Below are 18241 nucleotides of genomic sequence, written 5' to 3' on the forward strand. Positions count from 1 at the left end.
TTTTTTTCCAAGCAACCTCGCTCGTCTCGATAATCCATTCTGTCATCTTGTTAAAAAAAAACTCCGAACTCAATGCATTTCGCCTTATCGAAATTATGCATGCTGTGTGCATAATTGGTCGCTTCTTGCTTCCCATAAGACACACCTCTCATATCTGCGGAAGTGCTAGGTCGCCGTGGAATATACATACTAATCACTCAACGCCGTAGCACCGGATCGGTAGCTTTGTACGAGGGAGACTCGTATCTGCACGATATGAGGATGCAGATGGGATGGTCTATGGAGTGAGGTGCTTGTATTCAGAGCACGAAGGCATTGTCTTTTCATTGTTCCAACTTTTGTGCTGGGGAAAGGGGGATGAGAAGGGTGTTGTGTCCGGTTCTTGAGGAGGGGATGACGGATCGGCTTGTAGTGATGAGTATGTTGTGCTGCAATCGTCTTCAGCGGCTGCGGGGGGTAGTCGATTGTGATCTGCATATGAGGCTAGAGCTGTGTAACGTTTTTACTGCGTGTGATCGTTGGTTGATGGTGTGGCGCGTTGTGCGAGCGATTTGCTGCTTTGCCTAGTATCCTCGTTATGTGGTCTTGATTTCGACATGTTACTCTGCTCCCATTGTTGATTTCCATTTTTTTGAGTGTTTGGTTGACGAATCAGGCATACCCCAGTTTATGAGAGTAAAAGTCTCTTATGATGGTATTCCTAGATCATAGGTCTCTAACAGCTGCATGCCAGTATGACCCATGACGTTTTCAATCCCAGTCCATCCTTGTGATACCCCGTCTTCCTCAGCTCCATACCCGGCAGTATGGTGTTCTTGCCGATCGTGGCTTTGATTATTGCCGTGTGGTGATTGTGCAACAATGTCGTGCAGCGTCTGGAGGCCTCGACTAATCTTTTCAACCGCGATCCTCGCAAGTTTATGCACGCTGTTTCCTTCGAGTTCTTTGAATATCAATCAAATTTGTTTGGCCTTCAAGACGCCATCAGTTCAATGCTGATGGGTTTTTCTGATGGAGGAACCAAAATGCAGAAAGAATGTCTTTTGATGAGGTTATCACGATAGCTCGACCGTGAATATAAGCTATCGGCGACGGCGCGGGTGATGAACCGTTTGAACAAGAATGGTTTACGGTTTGCTGATGCAGTGTAGTATCTCTGCTGACCTGGAGATCATTCAACGCTCCTTGATGCATTCTCTGTCCCTTAAGAAGTATGATATAGGTACGGGCTTTGCAATGGAAAACTGCTTCTTGTAAGTAAACATATCGAGAACATAATATTTTTCTCTCTGGATACCAATAACAGCGAAAGCTATGCATATGAAAAGGCTCCGCCGAATGTCATTGGTTTTATTCCAAGCCGTGAATAAAAAGCTCCATCTACTGGTAGTTCTCCAATAGATGAGATAGGATCAACAAAAGTAAATTGGTCAGCGTACCGGTCGCTATGGTCCTGAGTGACCAGAGGCTTTGTGACGATGTGCTTTCCGCATCAATCCAAGCAAGATCAAACTGAAGTGTTTCAGGCATCGTCTCCAACAAACCGCAAAGCTCTTTTGTGAACTCATCGACCTGAGAATCATTGAGTCGATCGCTGCGCAGAATCTGCCTAGAAAGCACGGTGAATTGCATTATGAAATCTCCGAGCCGCAGCATATTGGGATCTGTTATGAGTTCCTGGGGCCAGGAACAAGCGCCAATGCTGCTGATTCCCAGTGGTCGCCCAAATGTCATGGAATACTCCTCGTCGATTCGGAGCATGTACCACCAAATCTTTTGACGCGTTGCGACCTCCGCTTCAGTTAGGGAGAAGGATGTGAGATGTTTCGGGTTGCAATGTAGACCGATAGAATGAGCCAATCTGATAGTAGTGCCGAATAGTATGAATGCGTCTAAGAATCTTCCACTATTGGCCAAGTACTTTCCGATCAATATGAGTGTTTGGATGGCCACCAGAGACGGCTTGTGCATGAACGAAGCCAATCGTAAAGCCTGCATTGATGCGGCAACTGCAGATAATGTGAGCTGAGCAGCTATATGTCTTGGCCGACTTACTGTAGACGTTACCTCTCTGCGCCTCTACTTCCATTTTAGCGGCATCGCAGCTGCCGTTCTTTCCCCATATCGAGTGCTGCGCGCCAAGAGCAATGACTGCGAGAATCAATGCCAGCATACTCGGACAGGAGTGAGAGTTACTCTTAGCATCTGATAGAAAACGCTCTGTCTCAACTCTGGATACTTCTGCAGGGATACGCATGCTCACACTATGTTCAAATACGTCCATGTATTCTGACAACTCAGGTTTTGCGGGGAGACAACTGAGCAATTGTGGAATACATTCTCCAGAAGAAGCACTGAAGAGCGTGGCAAATGCATACGCTGGGGTGTCTTCCGATGTGAATATGTCTACTGGACGTGGTATTATGTGTGTCAATGTTGTCGGGTTGTCAGTGTTGACCGAACTAAACTCAAGGAATGTTAGCCAAGTTCTCACGGGTTACAACATCTACCCACATCATTGATGACAGTGGCTATTCCGGGTGAACCAAAGTATATGCTGTCTTGCCACTCAGACTCTTGACATCAGTTCTGCTTCATAGAGCGCCGTTTTCCCGCTGGGCTAAGCCCATTGTCGGTGTGTGAACCTGGAGGTGAGGTGTGATCAGATTGATTATCATATATTGGTATACCGAGTACGCGAAATCGCTCCTTCAGTCGAACATTCTCGGCCCGAAGTTTACGGAGTTCGTAACTTTGCTGAATTGGGGTGTAATTGCCGTCTTCAGTTATGAAGTGGCATTCACGGGGAAGACCACGAACACAATAGGCTGGACATGGTTTCGTGTGGTCACACTATCATCTATCAGCTATTCAAAGAACGGGGCCATTTGATTCGAATGCGCTATAAGTGTCCAGCCTATTGTAGAGAGATCTAGGGGCATGTTCAGTGAGAACCAACCTTCACCTTCCGTTCTCGACACTTTGTACAAGAAAGGGGCTGGCTTTGCAGCCGTGGCAGTTGTTTTTTCCGTATCATAATGTTCTCGCCTGAAGTTTGGTGTTGGAGAGCATAGCCTCGCTCAGATGACACTTCTCCCATGACGTAAGAGATACGTTCATGTTTGGTGTTATGGGAATGGTCAAGGACGAGGAAAGAGAGGGAATTTCAAAGTGGTCGAAAACTGGTTCACCTCGGGCATACGGGCAGCTATGAGAGAGAAGAGCATGAGATGAATTTGTACAGGTTAATTACAGTTGCTCAAAAAGTCATTGTTATCGGACATCTACCGTCCAGATATGCCCCCAGAAATCTGGCCCAGACTCAATGCTGTGTTCAGTGAACGAAAATCATTAGCCTCACTTATTTGTTGGCAAGTAGAAACAGTTGCAGTGTGGAGGTACTACCAATGAAGATAGTAATCTTCAACCAACGGTTCAATGTCTAAATCAATTGTATTGCATTATGCATACGCCACTGCTGTATGGCGTCGTGGCGGCGTTGTACAATGATATCGCCAAGACGATGGAAGTACCATCGGAGCACCGACGGCGGTGAAAAACGCTCACGACGACCCGAGACTTTGGTCCTCGCACTCAAATCTATCCATGCACATGTACGTAGCCAGTCAACTCGGTTTATCTGCGCATGTGCCACCACAGCGCCACGATCTTGACACGAGTGCGTCACCTCCCGCACTGGGTCGATCTCCGGCATTGCATATGTGGCTTACATACAAGTGTGTTGGTGGTCGCTGGAATCTAGGTTTCGAAGACTGTTGGCCCCTTCTCGTGACTTTGTAAATTTTCGCTGCAGGTCGTCATGACATGGTCCGCTCATGTGACTGCCGGAATACGTGAGGCTGATCCATTTGACATTTAGCAGAATGTTGAGGGTGCATGCTCCAAAATGTCGCACTAAAGCGCCTCCTTTGCAACGAGAGACCAAAATCATTGGCAACTCAAATCGCCGGTAAACACATTACAGAAGCTAGCAAAGGGGCTTTGCATCATCCTTCTTTGGATTCACCTCCTTCAAGCCATAGTGCCTGTGCTCAAACAACAGCGCTCTCGTCGCGGTGCACGAGACGAACTGGCTTCACGAAGACGACTCTAGCGAAGACATCTACCATCTCTAACTTCACCTCCCACTCGTCGCCCACCTCAACACCTTCATACTGTAACATGGTAGCCACAAAGCCATATTCAGGCAATTGACCAACTGCATCTCTACCTTCTCGAACTTGTCGAACCTGGAATTTGAAAATTTCGGGAAGCGGCGCTTCCTTGTACTTGAAAGCGCGGAGGAATGCCTGAGAAGCCCAGTAGAGTGTTGCGTCTCGCTTGGCTATTGAGATGATGCGCTCTCGAGGTGTCAGCGTGACAATTGATTCCTGGATCTGCCGGAGAGAGAAGGGCAGCACGTTTTGTGATGAAGCAGCCTTGTTAAGCGCGTTGAACTTTTTGCCGGTCCGCGCTTCGTATCGCACGGCAGCTTCTATCTGCCAATGTGCAATCATGTCACTGAAACGACGAAGGGGGCTGGTGACCTTGACATAGCCGGGCACTCCGATGATCTTGTGTGGCAATGAAGAATAATGTGTGATGGCCCTACCCAAAGCACGAATCAACTGTATACCGAGAAGTTCAGGTACATCTCCATGCTTTTTGTGGTGCTCATTTATGACGTCTCGGAGTTCTTCTGCGGACAGGTTTTCTTGGGATGGAGGTTCGACTGTGCCTCTGTACATGACAGGTATTTGCCGCTCCGCGCACCATTTTGCTGCTGATTGACCAGCCAACATCATCACCTCCTCGACTATGTTCTTGGGCCCAATGTCTGAGGGCAAAAATTCTTTGGGCGTGGTGTTCTTGTAGTCAATAATAGGGTCTCCTTGAATATGACGTGCTCGACTGATTGAAGGCGGACGCCAAGTCAAACCAGGCGTAGTGGCGCTTTCATAGACCTGGACGCTCACGTTGTTCGAATTGAATCGGACGCCACCAGCAGCTCTACGACTCTCCCATAGTGCTTTTGCAGCAGTATACAGGTCACGGAGCTCCTCTAGTTGACTGGGTGATACGCTTGGAAGCGGCCGCTCCTCACTTTGGGGTACCTCCCCACCAACAGTGAATTGTTGGCTGCTCAGGGTATTCTCATCGCCCAAAAGCTTAGCAAGCTCAGAGGGGGTGAGGCTGATCATGTTTCGAATAATGCCGTGCTGAATCTTTGTCTCGAGCACAATGCCGAGCTTGTTGATACGAGAGCTGAACGTAATGGCAGGGCGATCACGGGCAAGACTGAAATGTCTTTCGGACGCCCAAGTCGGAAGCATAGGATAAGATCGCTCCGGGGTGTATACTGTTTCTGTAATATGGGCAGCGAGACCGGAAAGTGTGTGGGTTTTGTCAAAGAATGCCGTTGGATTGGCCACATGGACATGAACCCAGAATTCATTATCTTCCTTATTGGATCCCTCGACTCGCTCAATAGAAATGCCATCGTCAATTTCCTTAGCACCCACATCGTCAACACAGTAGACTGTCGTTGTGCCCCAGTCGCGGCGTAAGTCTGCCATTGAGTCACGGAAGTCGGGATTTCTTCGCGTGAGCTCTGCCTTGTCTTTAAGCACTTCGATGTTGCGTGACAAGCGAACGGTGGGAAGCATCAATTGCTCATCGTAGAGCGCGCGGTTTTCGTGGGGCGAGATTACACCAATCTCTTGTAAGAACAGCAATCCAGTGGCACGTCTGATGTTGCTGAGACTTTCATCGGCAATTCCCTCATCCCGAACTACCCCTGGTCCGTAGCAATTCGTGGCAGAGATCAGGCCAATGCAAGCGGCATGAAGGCCTGCCATGCCTGCAAACTGATCGTTGAGTGCCCATGATTGCAAAAAATTGATGATTTGCTGGTCAGCACTCGTGAAGGATTCACCCCATTTGACCTTTATGGCGGACTTGGGCTCTTTGGATGTAGTACTCGGCCCTACGCCACCATGTTCTGGCTGACGGTATTTCCTGCTGTTTGCGATGATCCTGCGCGCTTTATCGAGGAAGTCCTTGACATAAGCCGCGCCCTTGGTAGGCTGCTGCTTGTTATTATGTGACGTGTTGACATTCAAAGCCAGATACTCTCGGTATTCTCGAATCCATTCATGTACAGTTTCAACATTTTGAACGTCTACTTTTGGACGAATAGCAAAGACATTGGTCAGTCTGTGGCTGCGAGAGTCGGATCGAAAACGGAACTCGTTGTGATTGAGTGCTTTGCGTACAGCTAGCAGTGCAGCCGATGACGGTGTCCATTTTGGATCATTGGGTGAGAGTAGTTTCCTGGCGATTTGTGTCAATGTCATCATGCGAGTCATCTTTTCGTCGGCCAAGACTGTATAGGCTGTGTCAAGTGTTGGTGCATTTGTGCGGTAGATGTGCTCTGCTTCTTGCGTCAAACGTTCCAGAGAGGCTATGACAGGAGAGGCAAGGTCTCTAGGGACATGGACTTCGCCTTTAGGATTGGCTTTTGTCGGATCTGTAGGTAGGAACGGGACAAGCGGCTCAACGAGCGAAGGGTCGATGCAGCCTTGTATAGCGAAAGTGACCTTTTTAAGATTTGAATGTGTCCATCTGCCGTTGACTGAGAAGAGCTGGCTACTAGTGTCTAGTTGTTGGACAAAGACAGCAAGCACCGGCTCACGGCCAGCCTGGGAAAGTTCAACCACGTCACCAGGTTTCAAGAACAAGCCGATAGTTATGAGATCGTCCTCTTCAGCTTCCTCTGCACCGTCCCATTCGCTTTTCTTCGTATCCTCGTCGGCCTTTGAAGAAGGGGCGAGTTTGGAAAGACCGTTCAAGACTTCATCGCGCATAGGGTAGTTTCGAAATGCGGAAAGTGTTTCTGGTGTCGGTCCTCCATACTGGTCTTGCCACTTTATGAGATGGTCTCGAATGGCAGTATTTTTGGGACGAGGTAGAAGGGAAGGGTCAAAATTTTGCGAAGAGGTTTCGGATATGGAAGGTAATTGTAAGCGCTGTTTCTGGTCAGAATATGATTTATTATTTCTATCGAGGTGAAGGCATGGCTACATACAGTGGTAGTGGCATGCAACGCCCGCCGAGGCGTTTGCCCAACTTTTATAGTATAAATTCCACGACGGATGTTAGGTTGAGCAAAATGCCCAGATTTGTTGATGAGACGCCATTGGCACCGTAAGCAAACGCTGCCAACTGTCGACTGCATACGAGGATACATGGCGAGTCGAGTGTGAATCATGTCGTCAGTCGCCGCTGCCAAAAAATGCGGCGGAGGCGCGCTCTGCATTAAAGGTCAGTGCGCCGACGCTAAAGCGCCGCGCGAACTCACATGTTTGTCCCGCACTTGCCGTCTTCTCTTCTTCACACCCAACACACAATAGGTATGTATCCTGTCGCTCTCCCTCACAACACACCCGTTCTATGATGTATCAAAAATTATAGCATGTATTATCCGACTGTTGCTTCGGCGGCGGACTGCGGAACACGTTTATTCCTGATAGAAACTCTCGTCTTTGATGCGTGTTTGATAAGCTATTGCAACCGGGTCCTAACACGTTGCATAGGCATCATGGCACCTGGCAAAGCGCCTGCGGGCCACTTCTCGATCCTCTACTTTGCCGCCGCTTCAACGTTCACGGGCAAGACGAGCGAACACCTGCCTGCGCCGGTCAAGGCGGGCGGCCTGTTTGCTCTGCTCGAGGACAGGTATCCCGGCATGAAGGACAAGGTGCTGAGCAGCTGTGCGTTGACGGTCAACCTGGAGTATGTAGACGTCAACGAGGAGGATGCAGAGCAGCAGATTGGCGAGGGCGATGAAGTGGCCATTATCCCGCCAGTCAGCTCAGGTTGAAGGCATGAAAGAAGGGAGCTTTTGATGTATGATGACTGTACGAACTGTTACGTGTTTGCAGCCCAGTAGCTAGTAGCTAGTAGCCGAATGATGATTACTGCCATGCTATTATTACATGTTCCTTCTTCTTACTCATCTCAACACTCTCATCCTGTCCTGCCTGACATTACGTACCGTCTCTCACTGAATTTTGGTTCGTCTACGCGACTAGTCCCATTCCGGCTAGCGCATCCGGCGTGGCACTCCAACTCCAGCCTTTTCCGCGGCGCAGTCGACCGCGGAAGTTCGGGTACTATACGATCACCGACGCCGACCTTCATCCACACGTCTACGGCACTGCAGTCTCATGGCAGACCAGAGCCAGATAGATCCCAGGCTCTTTGCCAGCGCCTCATCGGTGCCCCCGCGCTCGCAGCAGCTCTACTCGTCTGCACCCCAGCAGAACTCTGGACATCCGTATTACCTGCCCTCGCCCACCGCTCAACACCATTCCCAGTCCCAGCAGCTGTCGCAATCCGCCCCACTCGGCAGCATACTTGATCCCGCTCTCGAGCAGACGTCACCAACCGCACCAGATGCAGACCACCATGATGACGACCACGAAGACGAAGGCGACCACGATGGGTACGTTGCCGAAGCCATTTCCCACCTGCCGCGACAATGCAGCGCACCGCCACTCCAGCGGCATCACCACTTTCTCAGGCACAGCTCTCTGCAGATCCAACGACGCGATCGAAGCTATCTGTAGACTGCCGGTGTCCGCTTTGCGCTTGCCATGAAGACGCGCACGTCGTCGGGCGCTGCAGAGCGACGAATACCAACACAACACCTCACGCATTGACCCCACGCTGACCTCTTCAACAGTATTAACGATACCCCGGGCTCTGCAAAATCCCCTGCCGACCTGAAGCGCCCCAGGGCTTGCGATTCGTGTCGAGGACTCAAAGTGCGATGCGACCAAGAACGACCAGATCTACCATGCAGACGATGCGCCAAAGCAGGCCGGCCATGCATCACTACGCCGCCGACACGCAAGCGCCAGAAAAAGGCAGACAGTCGCGTGGCCGAGCTCGAACGCAAGATTGACGCGTTGACAGCAACTCTGCACGCGCAAAAGGCCGGAGTGCCTGACGTTAGGCATCAGGGAGGCTTCCCGCAGCACAGCATGGCACCCATGCCCACTGAGGGTTCCTATCGCATGGGAAATCTCGAGCAAGATTGGTCTAATCCACCAGCGGGTAGATATCCAGATATTCCCCCTGGCTACAGTCCAGCCCAGAGCATGCAGCGAGGCCCCGACCGAAAGCGCAGGAGGTTGGACGGTACACACGATGTGAGTACATCGGCTTGTCTTGTCAGTGCAAACTAACATGATAGTCAATCCCGGAGGCCATGGATGCTATCCACCGTGATCTTACAGAGCACCCCGAAATCAAACGCCCGGCCAAGAGCAAGATCCATACCGACCATGGCCACATCAACCCTCTGATTGACAATCTTATGGCTCCCGAAATTGCAGAGCGCGTCTTTCTTCGCTACGTCAATGAGATCTGCCCCCATTTTCCAGCAGTGCCTTTTCCTCCAGGTACTACAGCTCGCGAGGTCCGCGAGAAGAAGCCGCTTCTGTTTCTTTCCATCTTGGCCGGCTCTTCGCATGGAAGTGCAGAGCAACTCGTCTCGCAAGACACCCAACGTGAGTTGACCAAACTTCTCAAGGACCAACTTGCCGACATCATCTGGCGCAACGGAGAAAAATCAATCGAGATTGTCCAGGCATTGCACGCCGCCGTGCTTTGGTACCGTCCACCCCTCCACTTTGAACAGCACAATTTTTACATGATGGTAAATTGCGCAGCTGTCATGGCTCTCGACTTGGGCCTGGGAAGAAAGGCGACGCCCAATGTGATGAAACTTTCGGTTGGTCCATTTCAGCGGTACCATCCTGACTCTGGGAGTATTGAGGCCAGAAGAACATTTCTTGTGTGCTACTATCTCTGCATGAGCATTACCATGGTTTTGCGACGACCGATCCTCCTGCGTTGGACCAATTACATGGCTGAGAGCGTCCGCATCCTCGAAACTTCTCCTGAAGCCCTTCCGTCAGACAAGCTGCTCTGTCAACAGGTTAAGCTGGCACATATTGGAGAAAAGATTTCGGTCGAGTTCCGCATGGACGACGCTTCAGTCGAAGTTGCCATTTCGGATCCCAAAGTCATCTACGCCTTGAAGATATTCGAAAACGAGCTTAGTGGGCTGAAGGAGGAGAATAATAATCTCGGTGACGTTGATCGTAAGTTGCGTGGAATTCACCACTACATAGTTGCTAACTATTTTTAGCCACTCTACGGCTTGGGGAGCATGTCACAGATCTCTATCTACACGAGATTGCTCTGCATCAGAATCAAGGCTCTGCGGACTTGCAACCCCCGTACACCTCGGATGCCATTTCTTCGCCGCCGGCTTCCGGAGCTAAGAAGGATGCACCTGTTGGTCCAGCCCATATCGGCGCTCTTGGAGACTGCCTTAAAGCCACGCACGGCATTCTTGATACAATGCTTGGAATCGAGCTTGATACTCTTCTGACTTTGCCTGTGATCTTTTGTAAGTCGTCCTGACTTTCCCGAGGCATGTTGCTAATCAGAGCAGGTGTGCGAGCCATCTACGCAATCGTCTGTTTAATGAAGATGTGGGTGTCAGTCACAAGTTCTGGTGAAGTGGGAAGCATCATCAAGAAAGAGGACCTGCAAATTGAAGCCTACACCGAACAGTTGGTTTCAATGTTCAACGCCATCGTCTCCCGTGATAGTCAGTCTCCGCATGGCAAATTCTACTTTGTTGCCAAACGCCTTCAGGAACGATTTGCACACATCAAGGCAGGGGCCGACAAGGAACAACTGCCAGATGCGGAGTATGAATCCAGGCAAAACTCGAACCATGAGTCGAAGCCGTCTACCCGCCAATCGCCTGCAAAACAAACACCGCTTCATCTCCTGTCCGAAGTTGCAATGGGCAGCAACAATGTCACCCAGCAGCAACAGCAGACGCAAGCGCAGTCTCGATCCCAGCAACAGGCTCAAGCGGCTTTGCAAGCTCATGCGCAGCACTCACAGCAAGCCTTGCAGTCAAACTGGTATCCCAACATGGCTGCACAGCCAACAGCAGATATGATAGGTCTTGGCGGACAGCCTCCTTTCGACATGAACTTTGACTTTACGCAATTTGACTTGGGCACTGGTTCAGATGCAGACTTGTCTGCCTTGTTCATTCCGGATTCAATGGCAATGTGGAGTTATCCGATCGATCCGAATATGCAGCAGGGATACACTGGATTCTAGGTAGGTGGGCGAAAAGTGATGGCTGACGGTCGCGTATGTTTATGTATTATGTGAGTGTACAAACAATATGGCGTAATAACTGGAGTTTTGGCGCTTGGGAACAAAGCTTGACGTGTATGATGGATGAAAATGGGGGTGGCAGTATATGCAGACACCGACGGCTTTTTAGAGCAAATATCGAACGAAGGGAGGAGAATAAAGCTATGTAGCATTTTTTGAAAACTGAGAATTATTTTACACGCTGACTCATTCCCTAACGCCTCCAGTACCTGTTACTCAAGCTTATACTCTATCCTCCTCAAAAACCCCTCCAACCCCGTCACCTCGCCCTTGACCTGCTCCCTCGCCCACGTAACCTCCTCCTCTCCTCCCTCGCCAAAATACCCATACTCCCTAAACAACACATACATTTCATACAACTGCTCCCTAGACCCCTCGGGAAACCATCCCTTTGCAACCTCATCCCCCACCCTAACATGCCTCACTTCCTTGCCCGCAACCCTGCCCACAACCCTCGCGATCTCCTCTGGCGAATAAAACCCCTCAGCCGCCATAAGCGTCCTCCCCTCATACCCCTCTGGATCCTCAAAAACCGCTCCAATCCACTTGCCCACCTCCGTAATATCAAGATACGGTACTTTAGTATCCGGGGGGAGAATGTTGTGCATTTCGTACACCCCCTTTCCCTCTTCCCCCTCCTCTTTTGCTTCCGTCTCCGAAGTGCGGCGCGGCCTCATCATGCCCGTCAAATTCTGCATAAAGCTTCCTGGCGCCACAAACGCGCTTTTGAGGGGTAACCGGCGAATGTAGAGTTCGCACTCGGCTTTGACGTCGAAGTGAGTTACGTTTTTGAGCGCACCGCTGGAGAGGGAGATGGGGTGCGACATGGAGCTGTAGACTATATATTGGACACCGGCGGCGAGAGCGGCGGTGCAGACGGTGCGGACTTGGTGGGTTTCGGAAGGCCGGGTGTGAAGGTAGTTGGGCGTGGTGGGGGTCATGAAGTAGAGGTGGGATATCCCGGTTAGGGCGGTGGTGAGGGTGGAGGGGTTGGTCATGTCGGCGTGGCGTATCTCGACGCCTTGGGCTGAGAGGGGGAGGAGAGAGGAGTGTGCGGTGTTGCGAGCGAGGGCGCGGATGGTGTAGCGGTTGGAGAGGGAGGGGGTGGAGAGGATGTGGGTTGCGAGGGAGAGGCCTTGGGTGCTTGTTGCAGGGAGGATGGCGAGGGTGTGCTTGGCCATTTTCTTTGTCCTTTTTGACGATTGAATCGGATGATGGAATGGGTGAGGGAAGGTGGGTGCTGTGATATACTGACTTTTCTTTACTCGGGTCTTCATGTTATATTTATACAAGTATCAGGCAAAGCCGTATGGAGCAAGATAGTTAATACACACCGGAGTTTATCAAGATACTGCTCCCATACTTACCTCCAATCAACCTATTCACCTGTAGATTGAACCAATAAAATCACATACTTTGTGTTGTAAAATCGCAACTCGGACATCCTCATCTTTCTCCGACCAGCGTGCTCGGCTCCGAGCTTAGGCGTTCAGTCTGGCGTTTAGGGGTATCTCCGTTTAGTCAGGCTGGTTAACGCCGGGTGGAATGACGTTTACAATTTCTGTCTTGTGATATTTTTTTTATTTTCTAGTAACTGGAAGAAAATCAATATAGTCGCCTCATGATTTGATGATTTTTTTTTGGTTGGGGGTTGGAAGTGGTGGGTTGTTTTGTCTCGTTTTTGTTGTTATGTTTGTAGCGGGTGAGAAAGATGAGAGGTATGTATGAATTGCATTTCTACAAAATCGCTACTATTTTTCTAGTAGAAAGATTATTCGCCATCTATCTCTGGTATCCTACAAGTGACAGCTGTACAACCTTCTCCCATGTCGTCTTCACTGTCCACCCGAATAATTCTTCTACCCCACGTCTTGCATGGCGATACTCGCTCGAATCAGCATTTTCCCTTTTGCTTCTTCTCGATATAACCTCATGCCCTCTCCCCAGCCAACCACGGCCTAATCTCAGGCGCCTCAACTTCATAATTTCCATCCATACCCACCCAACCATTCACCCCTCAAACTCCTTCCCACCCCCAACATCCCCTTCATTCTCAACCCCATACGCATCCTCAAAACTCGCAAGCTTAACCCCCCACATATCCCCCTCCCTTCTCCCCCCACCCTCTTCATCCTCATCCTCCTCTTGCTCACCCTCCCAACTCCCATCCCCCACCCACCGAAACGCCAATACAGCCCCATCCTTCAACCCCGCCCCCTTCGGACACTGTTTCGCACTCGCCGCCCCCTTCCCCCCCGTCGCTACCGCTTTCGCTTTCCCCTTGCCCTTCCCTTCTACCTCCTCTCCCTCATCAATCGCACTGTATTCCCACTCCCCAAGCTTAAACCCCTCCTGCGCGTCGTTGATGTTGAGTGGGCGGCCCAGCTGGATGTCTGAGGGTGAGGGTGGGAGAGGAATTGCGGCGCCGGTTTCTGAGTGGCGGAGTTCGGTTTGCTGCAGTGCGTCGTATAGGGCGGATTTTATGGTGTCGAAGGTGTGGAGGGGGTCGATGTGTAGGAGGACGGTTGTTTTATGGGATTTTAAACGGAGGGTCCAGGTTTGGGGGGTTGGTGTGGTCATGTTTTTTGTGTGAGGTGGGCGAATTGGATAGAAGAAAGAATTGGGGGTGAGAGATTGGAATGTCTGGTTTTGTAGAATGGTGTGGTAAGGTAGTAGTGTTGTGGTGTTATGGAGGGGTGGAGGGGAGACGCGGGGGAACAAAGGGAGACGCGTAACACGATGTCATGCGGCAACTGTCTTGGCAATTTTATCGAATTTGGCGGACTTTTGCGCGCCGGAACTGACCTTGACCTTTTCACTTATTGACCTCATTCGCATTGAGCGCCCAATTCTTGGGCTCAATCAATTCACGCTTCATTGCACCAGACCGTAAAGCGAAACACAGTCGTACTGCTGAAAAATCTCCGCATTACAATCGCACCGCCCATCACCTCCGCACCACCTCCGCATCCACCGCAAACCCTCACCACCACTAGAGTCGCAAACCCAACAACCACCCACGCCCACGTAGGCATCATAAAACTATACTACACACCACATAATGGCCTCCGCAGCGCCCTCAGAACCCGCCTCAACAACCCCACCCCCTCACAAACCCCCCCACCCCACCTCCCCCCGCCTCGACATGCCCTTCGACCGACGCCTCCTCCTAACCACAACCCTCTCCTTCCTCTCCGGCTTCACCCTGGGCTCTCTCTCCGCGGGGCACATGGCCTCTTTACGTTTCCGGGCCGAAAACGCGCACCGCCTCCCCATCTCCAACCCGGGCTGGTATCTCTACCACAAATCCAAAAACTACTACAAATGGCGCTACGGCATTGTCGAAGGGCTGCGCAAAGGAACGTATATAGCAGCGTGGAGTATGGTGTTCTTTGTAGTAGAGGAGAGTCTGGATGTTTTTAGGGGGACGTGGAGGGCCGGGAGGACGATGAAGGAGATGGAGGGTGTGGATGAGTTGGACTTACGGAAGATTGAAAGAGGAGTGAGTGGGAGTAGGGATTTTGTTAGTAGTGCGCTTGCGGGAATGGTGACGGGCGGGGTGTGGAGTGCGTGGCATCAGTTTCCGGTTTCGACGGCTGCGAGGACGATACGCTTGGGTTTGCTGGTTGGATTGGGGTTTGGGCTTGGTCAGGATGGCTTGGTTTGGGCAAAGGCGAGATGGGGTGGGGGAAGGGAAAGTGAGAGTTGGATTTATAGGGGTGCGAGGAATAGGAGGGTTGAGGAGGAGGTTAGGATGAGTTTAGAGAAGGATTGAGGAGTGGGCGCTGAGAGAAGTTGGAGGACCGAATGTCGCATATGCTGGGCTTAATGCACAAGAGAAGCAAGCGACGCACATGAAAGCAACAGACATGGCGCAGGGCAAGTCGGAGGCAAATGCAGAGCCACAAGCTTGGAATGACTACCACCTAACAACATATCCCAGCATCAAGGCGGTACTGATTTTACGCAACAACCAAGCCAAATCAAAGTGTATAGGATAGTCTAGTTTTCATTTTAGAGCGCTCGGCGTCTCTTTTGGATATCATTTCCATGGCAGACTGAAACCATAGCTCCGTAGCGTAGGCCATGTCCGTGTCCTATCGTAACAAATCAAGCAAAAGGTTCATCTTATCCACGCCCTAGTCCTTGTCAAAGCGCACAGCCGGCTGTTCCCGAATCCAGCTCAAATCAACCTTGTGACCCAACAACTCTCTGATATTACTGACGCCATACTTCATCATGGTCGGCCTCTCGAGCGAAAGTCCAAATCCGTACACGCGCATGTCCTTGGGTAGGCCCATGGGTTCCAACATCTCTGGCCTGAACATGCCCGAGTTGCCAATCTCGAGCCACTTCTTTAGACCAGTGTGGTAGCCGAAGACCTCCATGGAAGGCTCAGTGTAAGGGTTGTATGCGGGCTTGAAGCGCAGGTTGGTGATGCCCATGTTGCTGAAGAAGTCCTCGAGGAAACGCTGGAGACCACCAAGAGTGAGACCAAAGTCGGCAATGACACCTTCAATCTGGTGGAACTCGGCCAAGTGGGTAGCATCGACGGTTTCGTTACGGAAGACACGATCGATGGAGAAGTAGCGCGCAGGACGGGGGTCTTCTGCAAGACGGTGGAGAGCCCAAGTCGAGACTGCGGTGGTATGTGTGCGAAGGACAAGGCGGAGGGATTCGTCTTCTTCCCATGGGTATCGGTCTGGAATTGTCAGTATGCAGATTCCAGGGTCTTGAACCAAACATGCGACCTACATCCTATTGAGCCAAAAGCACCTTCTTGGTGTACCTGCTTGACGTCTTGCCAGTATTTCTCAAAGTCTCGTGGCTTCTTTTCTCGCTTCTCGCTCTCTGGTGTGGAGAAGAGGCGTTTTGATCCGGCCTCCATGCGTTCCATGGTTGCTTCATTTGCAGGGTCTAATCGCGGCTTGTCGGCTTTTGGTGGATACGAGACGAAGAAGGTGTCTTGCATGTCGCGCGCAGGATGTTGCTGTGGTACGAAAAGGGCGTCAAAGTTCCAGAAGCCTGTGTCGACGAAGCTAGTAATGTCAGTTGGTCATGCGCTTAATTCAGACCCAGAAACTTACTGTCCGGTTGGCATCTCGACGAAGCCTTGTGAGAAGAAAATGTTGCGGAACTCCTGTCTGACCTTGTTCAGAGGATGTAATGCGCCGGCATCTTGGTTGGCTCCGAGTGCAGCAAAGTTGTATGGCTTGAAGTTTGCAGTCTTCCATGCGTCGTTTGTGAGCAGCTCGGCCGTCAGGTCGGTGTGCTCTACGGGAATTTCCTTTGCATACTTTGGACCCTTTGTGATTGTGTATGTGATGACCTTGGTGACAGTCACGAGCTTCTTCTTCTTCAGCTGGGCAAGGAGCTTCGAGTCGTCGAGCGACTGTGTGTCTTTGATACCCTGCAGTAATTGGCGGGTGGTGTCTGCGGGCTCTTCGGTCTGTATGAGGACTAGGTTGTCTCCGTCTTTCTTGATCCACTTGTTCTTGAAGCCATTGCCCTGTCCAACGCTAGCGACTTCTTTTCCAAAGATGGTCTGTGTCTCTTGTCAATTGCATGTCGCTAGTTCGTAGTGCATCCTGCACGTACCGGTAGTTCAGCGATTGGGACGCTGCCCCTCTCTTTGACCAACTTCCAAACCTTGAACTCGTGGCTTCCCTCTGCGACTATGCCCTCGGATTCGGGAGTGAGGACGACCTTTTCCGAGTCTAGTGACTTGTATTCGACCATGGATCTGCTGGCTAGCCTGTCGAGTGCGGCCTTGATTTCGGCCTGGGAGATTGCGGGGAAGTCTTCATCTGTGCGGAGGGGCTCCTCTGTGTCGAGAAGGTCGAGGATGTCCTGGGTGAGGTTTTGGCCTTTTGTTTCGAGCGGCACTGGGACTGGGCCCCGTGTTCCTGGCATGTTTGCGAGTGTGCAGCGGTTTGGTATTGGGGTTGAGTCGAGTCGTATAACGTGGGGTTGCTTGCGATGAGTCGAAAGTGGAAACAAGTCGGAGATTTGAAGGCCCGTTCGGAGGTGGGGCGACTCTGATTGGCTCACTGGCGGCGCGCAGTAGTGTACTTACTCTGACTTGATATGGAGAGAGTGACTCGTGTAAGCATCAAACATGGACTACGATGCACGTGATTCATAGTAGCTATCTAGTCACTTTTTTTTTGGCTGATCTTGTTGGTGGCTAGCTCACCAACGACTGCCAAGTTGAGCTGCGTGATGTTCCCGAATCTGCAGTGCTAGATGGGAAGCTCCGGCATGTGGCTGGTGGAGAGCAGACTAGAGTACTGGCTGCAGGCACGAAACTTGACCATGCTGAAAAGATGCAAAGACACTAGATTGTACCTTTGTTTTTCAATGACAACATGGAAGTGTCGTAGTAACAAGTGTACCCCGCCTTGGGCGAAGACGGGATAATATGGTTGTCAATAGCGTTGCAGTAGACGGACTGCAGGAGGTGGTAGTGGTGGTGGTACCATGCAGCCGGCTAGCTGTGACGCCTCGCGTGTTTGAGGTTTTGAGTGTAGAGCAACAAGGCCAATTGGGCTTCAGATCCCCACCAGTTCCTATGGAAACTGGGGCCCAGTCGAACATGCACGCGCAAGAGGCCGCGCAAGACTGCAGCGCATGGGGCAGGCATATCAAGCAGCTGGGCATACTGTAGAGCAAGTGCATGTTGTTGTTGCAAGCTATCATCTGTCTTTTGCGCAACACATGGTTATCGAGTGAGAACATGTGTACATAACGTCAAGGATCAGTAAGTGGGCCGGATCAGTTAATGGGCCACCTCACCAAACCCGGCGCGACGTTCTGCGCAATTGATCCACAACAACGCAATAAAATTAGACAAGACTTAAAGAATATAATTTGTTATCTAGCTCTACACTGAGTTCTTGTGTGGCCTTGAACGTGGCACTTCGTGCACGTTGGCGGCGCGCGCTGACGTCGCTGACTGCCCTCA

At 51.0% G+C, this 18241-nt stretch overlaps 7 protein-coding genes across 7 annotated transcripts; 2 read left to right on the forward strand and 5 right to left on the reverse strand.

The window, feature by feature from the left end:
- Positions 1 to 686: 686 nt before the first annotated feature.
- COCVIDRAFT_32722 (hypothetical protein) lies at positions 687 to 3100 on the reverse strand (the record flags this gene model as incomplete). The annotated part of the gene is made up of 6 exons (XM_014707166.1): positions 687 to 943; positions 1440 to 2009; positions 2056 to 2467; positions 2515 to 2576; positions 2646 to 2853; positions 2960 to 3100. 6 exons carry the CDS (start codon positions 3098 to 3100, stop codon positions 687 to 689), a joined length of 1650 nt encoding a protein of 549 aa, XP_014562652.1.
- A 952-nt stretch (positions 3101 to 4052) lies between these two features.
- COCVIDRAFT_83886 (hypothetical protein) lies at positions 4053 to 7249 on the reverse strand (the record flags this gene model as incomplete). The annotated part of the gene is made up of 2 exons (XM_014707331.1): positions 4053 to 7028; positions 7088 to 7249. 2 exons carry the CDS (start codon positions 7247 to 7249, stop codon positions 4053 to 4055), a joined length of 3138 nt encoding a protein of 1045 aa, XP_014562817.1.
- Positions 7250 to 7600: 351 nt separating this feature from the next.
- Positions 7601 to 11217, forward strand: COCVIDRAFT_32724 (hypothetical protein; the record flags this gene model as incomplete). The annotated part of the gene is made up of 6 exons (XM_014707167.1): positions 7601 to 7867; positions 8325 to 8506; positions 8747 to 9215; positions 9260 to 10172; positions 10220 to 10483; positions 10529 to 11217. 6 exons carry the CDS (start codon positions 7601 to 7603, stop codon positions 11215 to 11217), a joined length of 2784 nt encoding a protein of 927 aa, XP_014562653.1.
- Positions 11218 to 11489: 272 nt separating this feature from the next.
- Positions 11490 to 12458, reverse strand: COCVIDRAFT_83340 (hypothetical protein; the record flags this gene model as incomplete). The annotated part of the gene is made up of 1 exon (XM_014707332.1): positions 11490 to 12458. The coding sequence occupies one exon, from the start codon at positions 12456 to 12458 to the stop codon at positions 11490 to 11492; it is 969 nt and encodes a 322-aa protein (XP_014562818.1).
- An 829-nt stretch (positions 12459 to 13287) lies between these two features.
- On the reverse strand, positions 13288 to 13857 carry COCVIDRAFT_11161 (hypothetical protein; the record flags this gene model as incomplete). Its single annotated transcript, XM_014707020.1, has 1 exon — positions 13288 to 13857. One exon carries the CDS (start codon positions 13855 to 13857, stop codon positions 13288 to 13290), a length of 570 nt encoding a protein of 189 aa, XP_014562506.1.
- Positions 13858 to 14422: 565 nt separating this feature from the next.
- Positions 14423 to 15052, forward strand: COCVIDRAFT_11162 (hypothetical protein; the record flags this gene model as incomplete). Its single annotated transcript, XM_014707021.1, has 1 exon — positions 14423 to 15052. The coding sequence occupies one exon, from the start codon at positions 14423 to 14425 to the stop codon at positions 15050 to 15052; it is 630 nt and encodes a 209-aa protein (XP_014562507.1).
- Positions 15053 to 15416: 364 nt separating this feature from the next.
- COCVIDRAFT_11163 (hypothetical protein) lies at positions 15417 to 17190 on the reverse strand (the record flags this gene model as incomplete). The annotated part of the gene is made up of 4 exons (XM_014707022.1): positions 15417 to 15979; positions 16033 to 16316; positions 16365 to 16822; positions 16876 to 17190. 4 exons carry the CDS (start codon positions 17188 to 17190, stop codon positions 15417 to 15419), a joined length of 1620 nt encoding a protein of 539 aa, XP_014562508.1.
- Positions 17191 to 18241: the final 1051 nt, after the last annotated feature.

The sequence above is a fragment of the Bipolaris victoriae genome, assembly GCF_000527765.1.
Source record: "Bipolaris victoriae FI3 unplaced genomic scaffold scaffold_0, whole genome shotgun sequence".
Taxonomy (NCBI): Eukaryota; Fungi; Ascomycota; class Dothideomycetes; order Pleosporales; family Pleosporaceae; genus Bipolaris; species Bipolaris victoriae.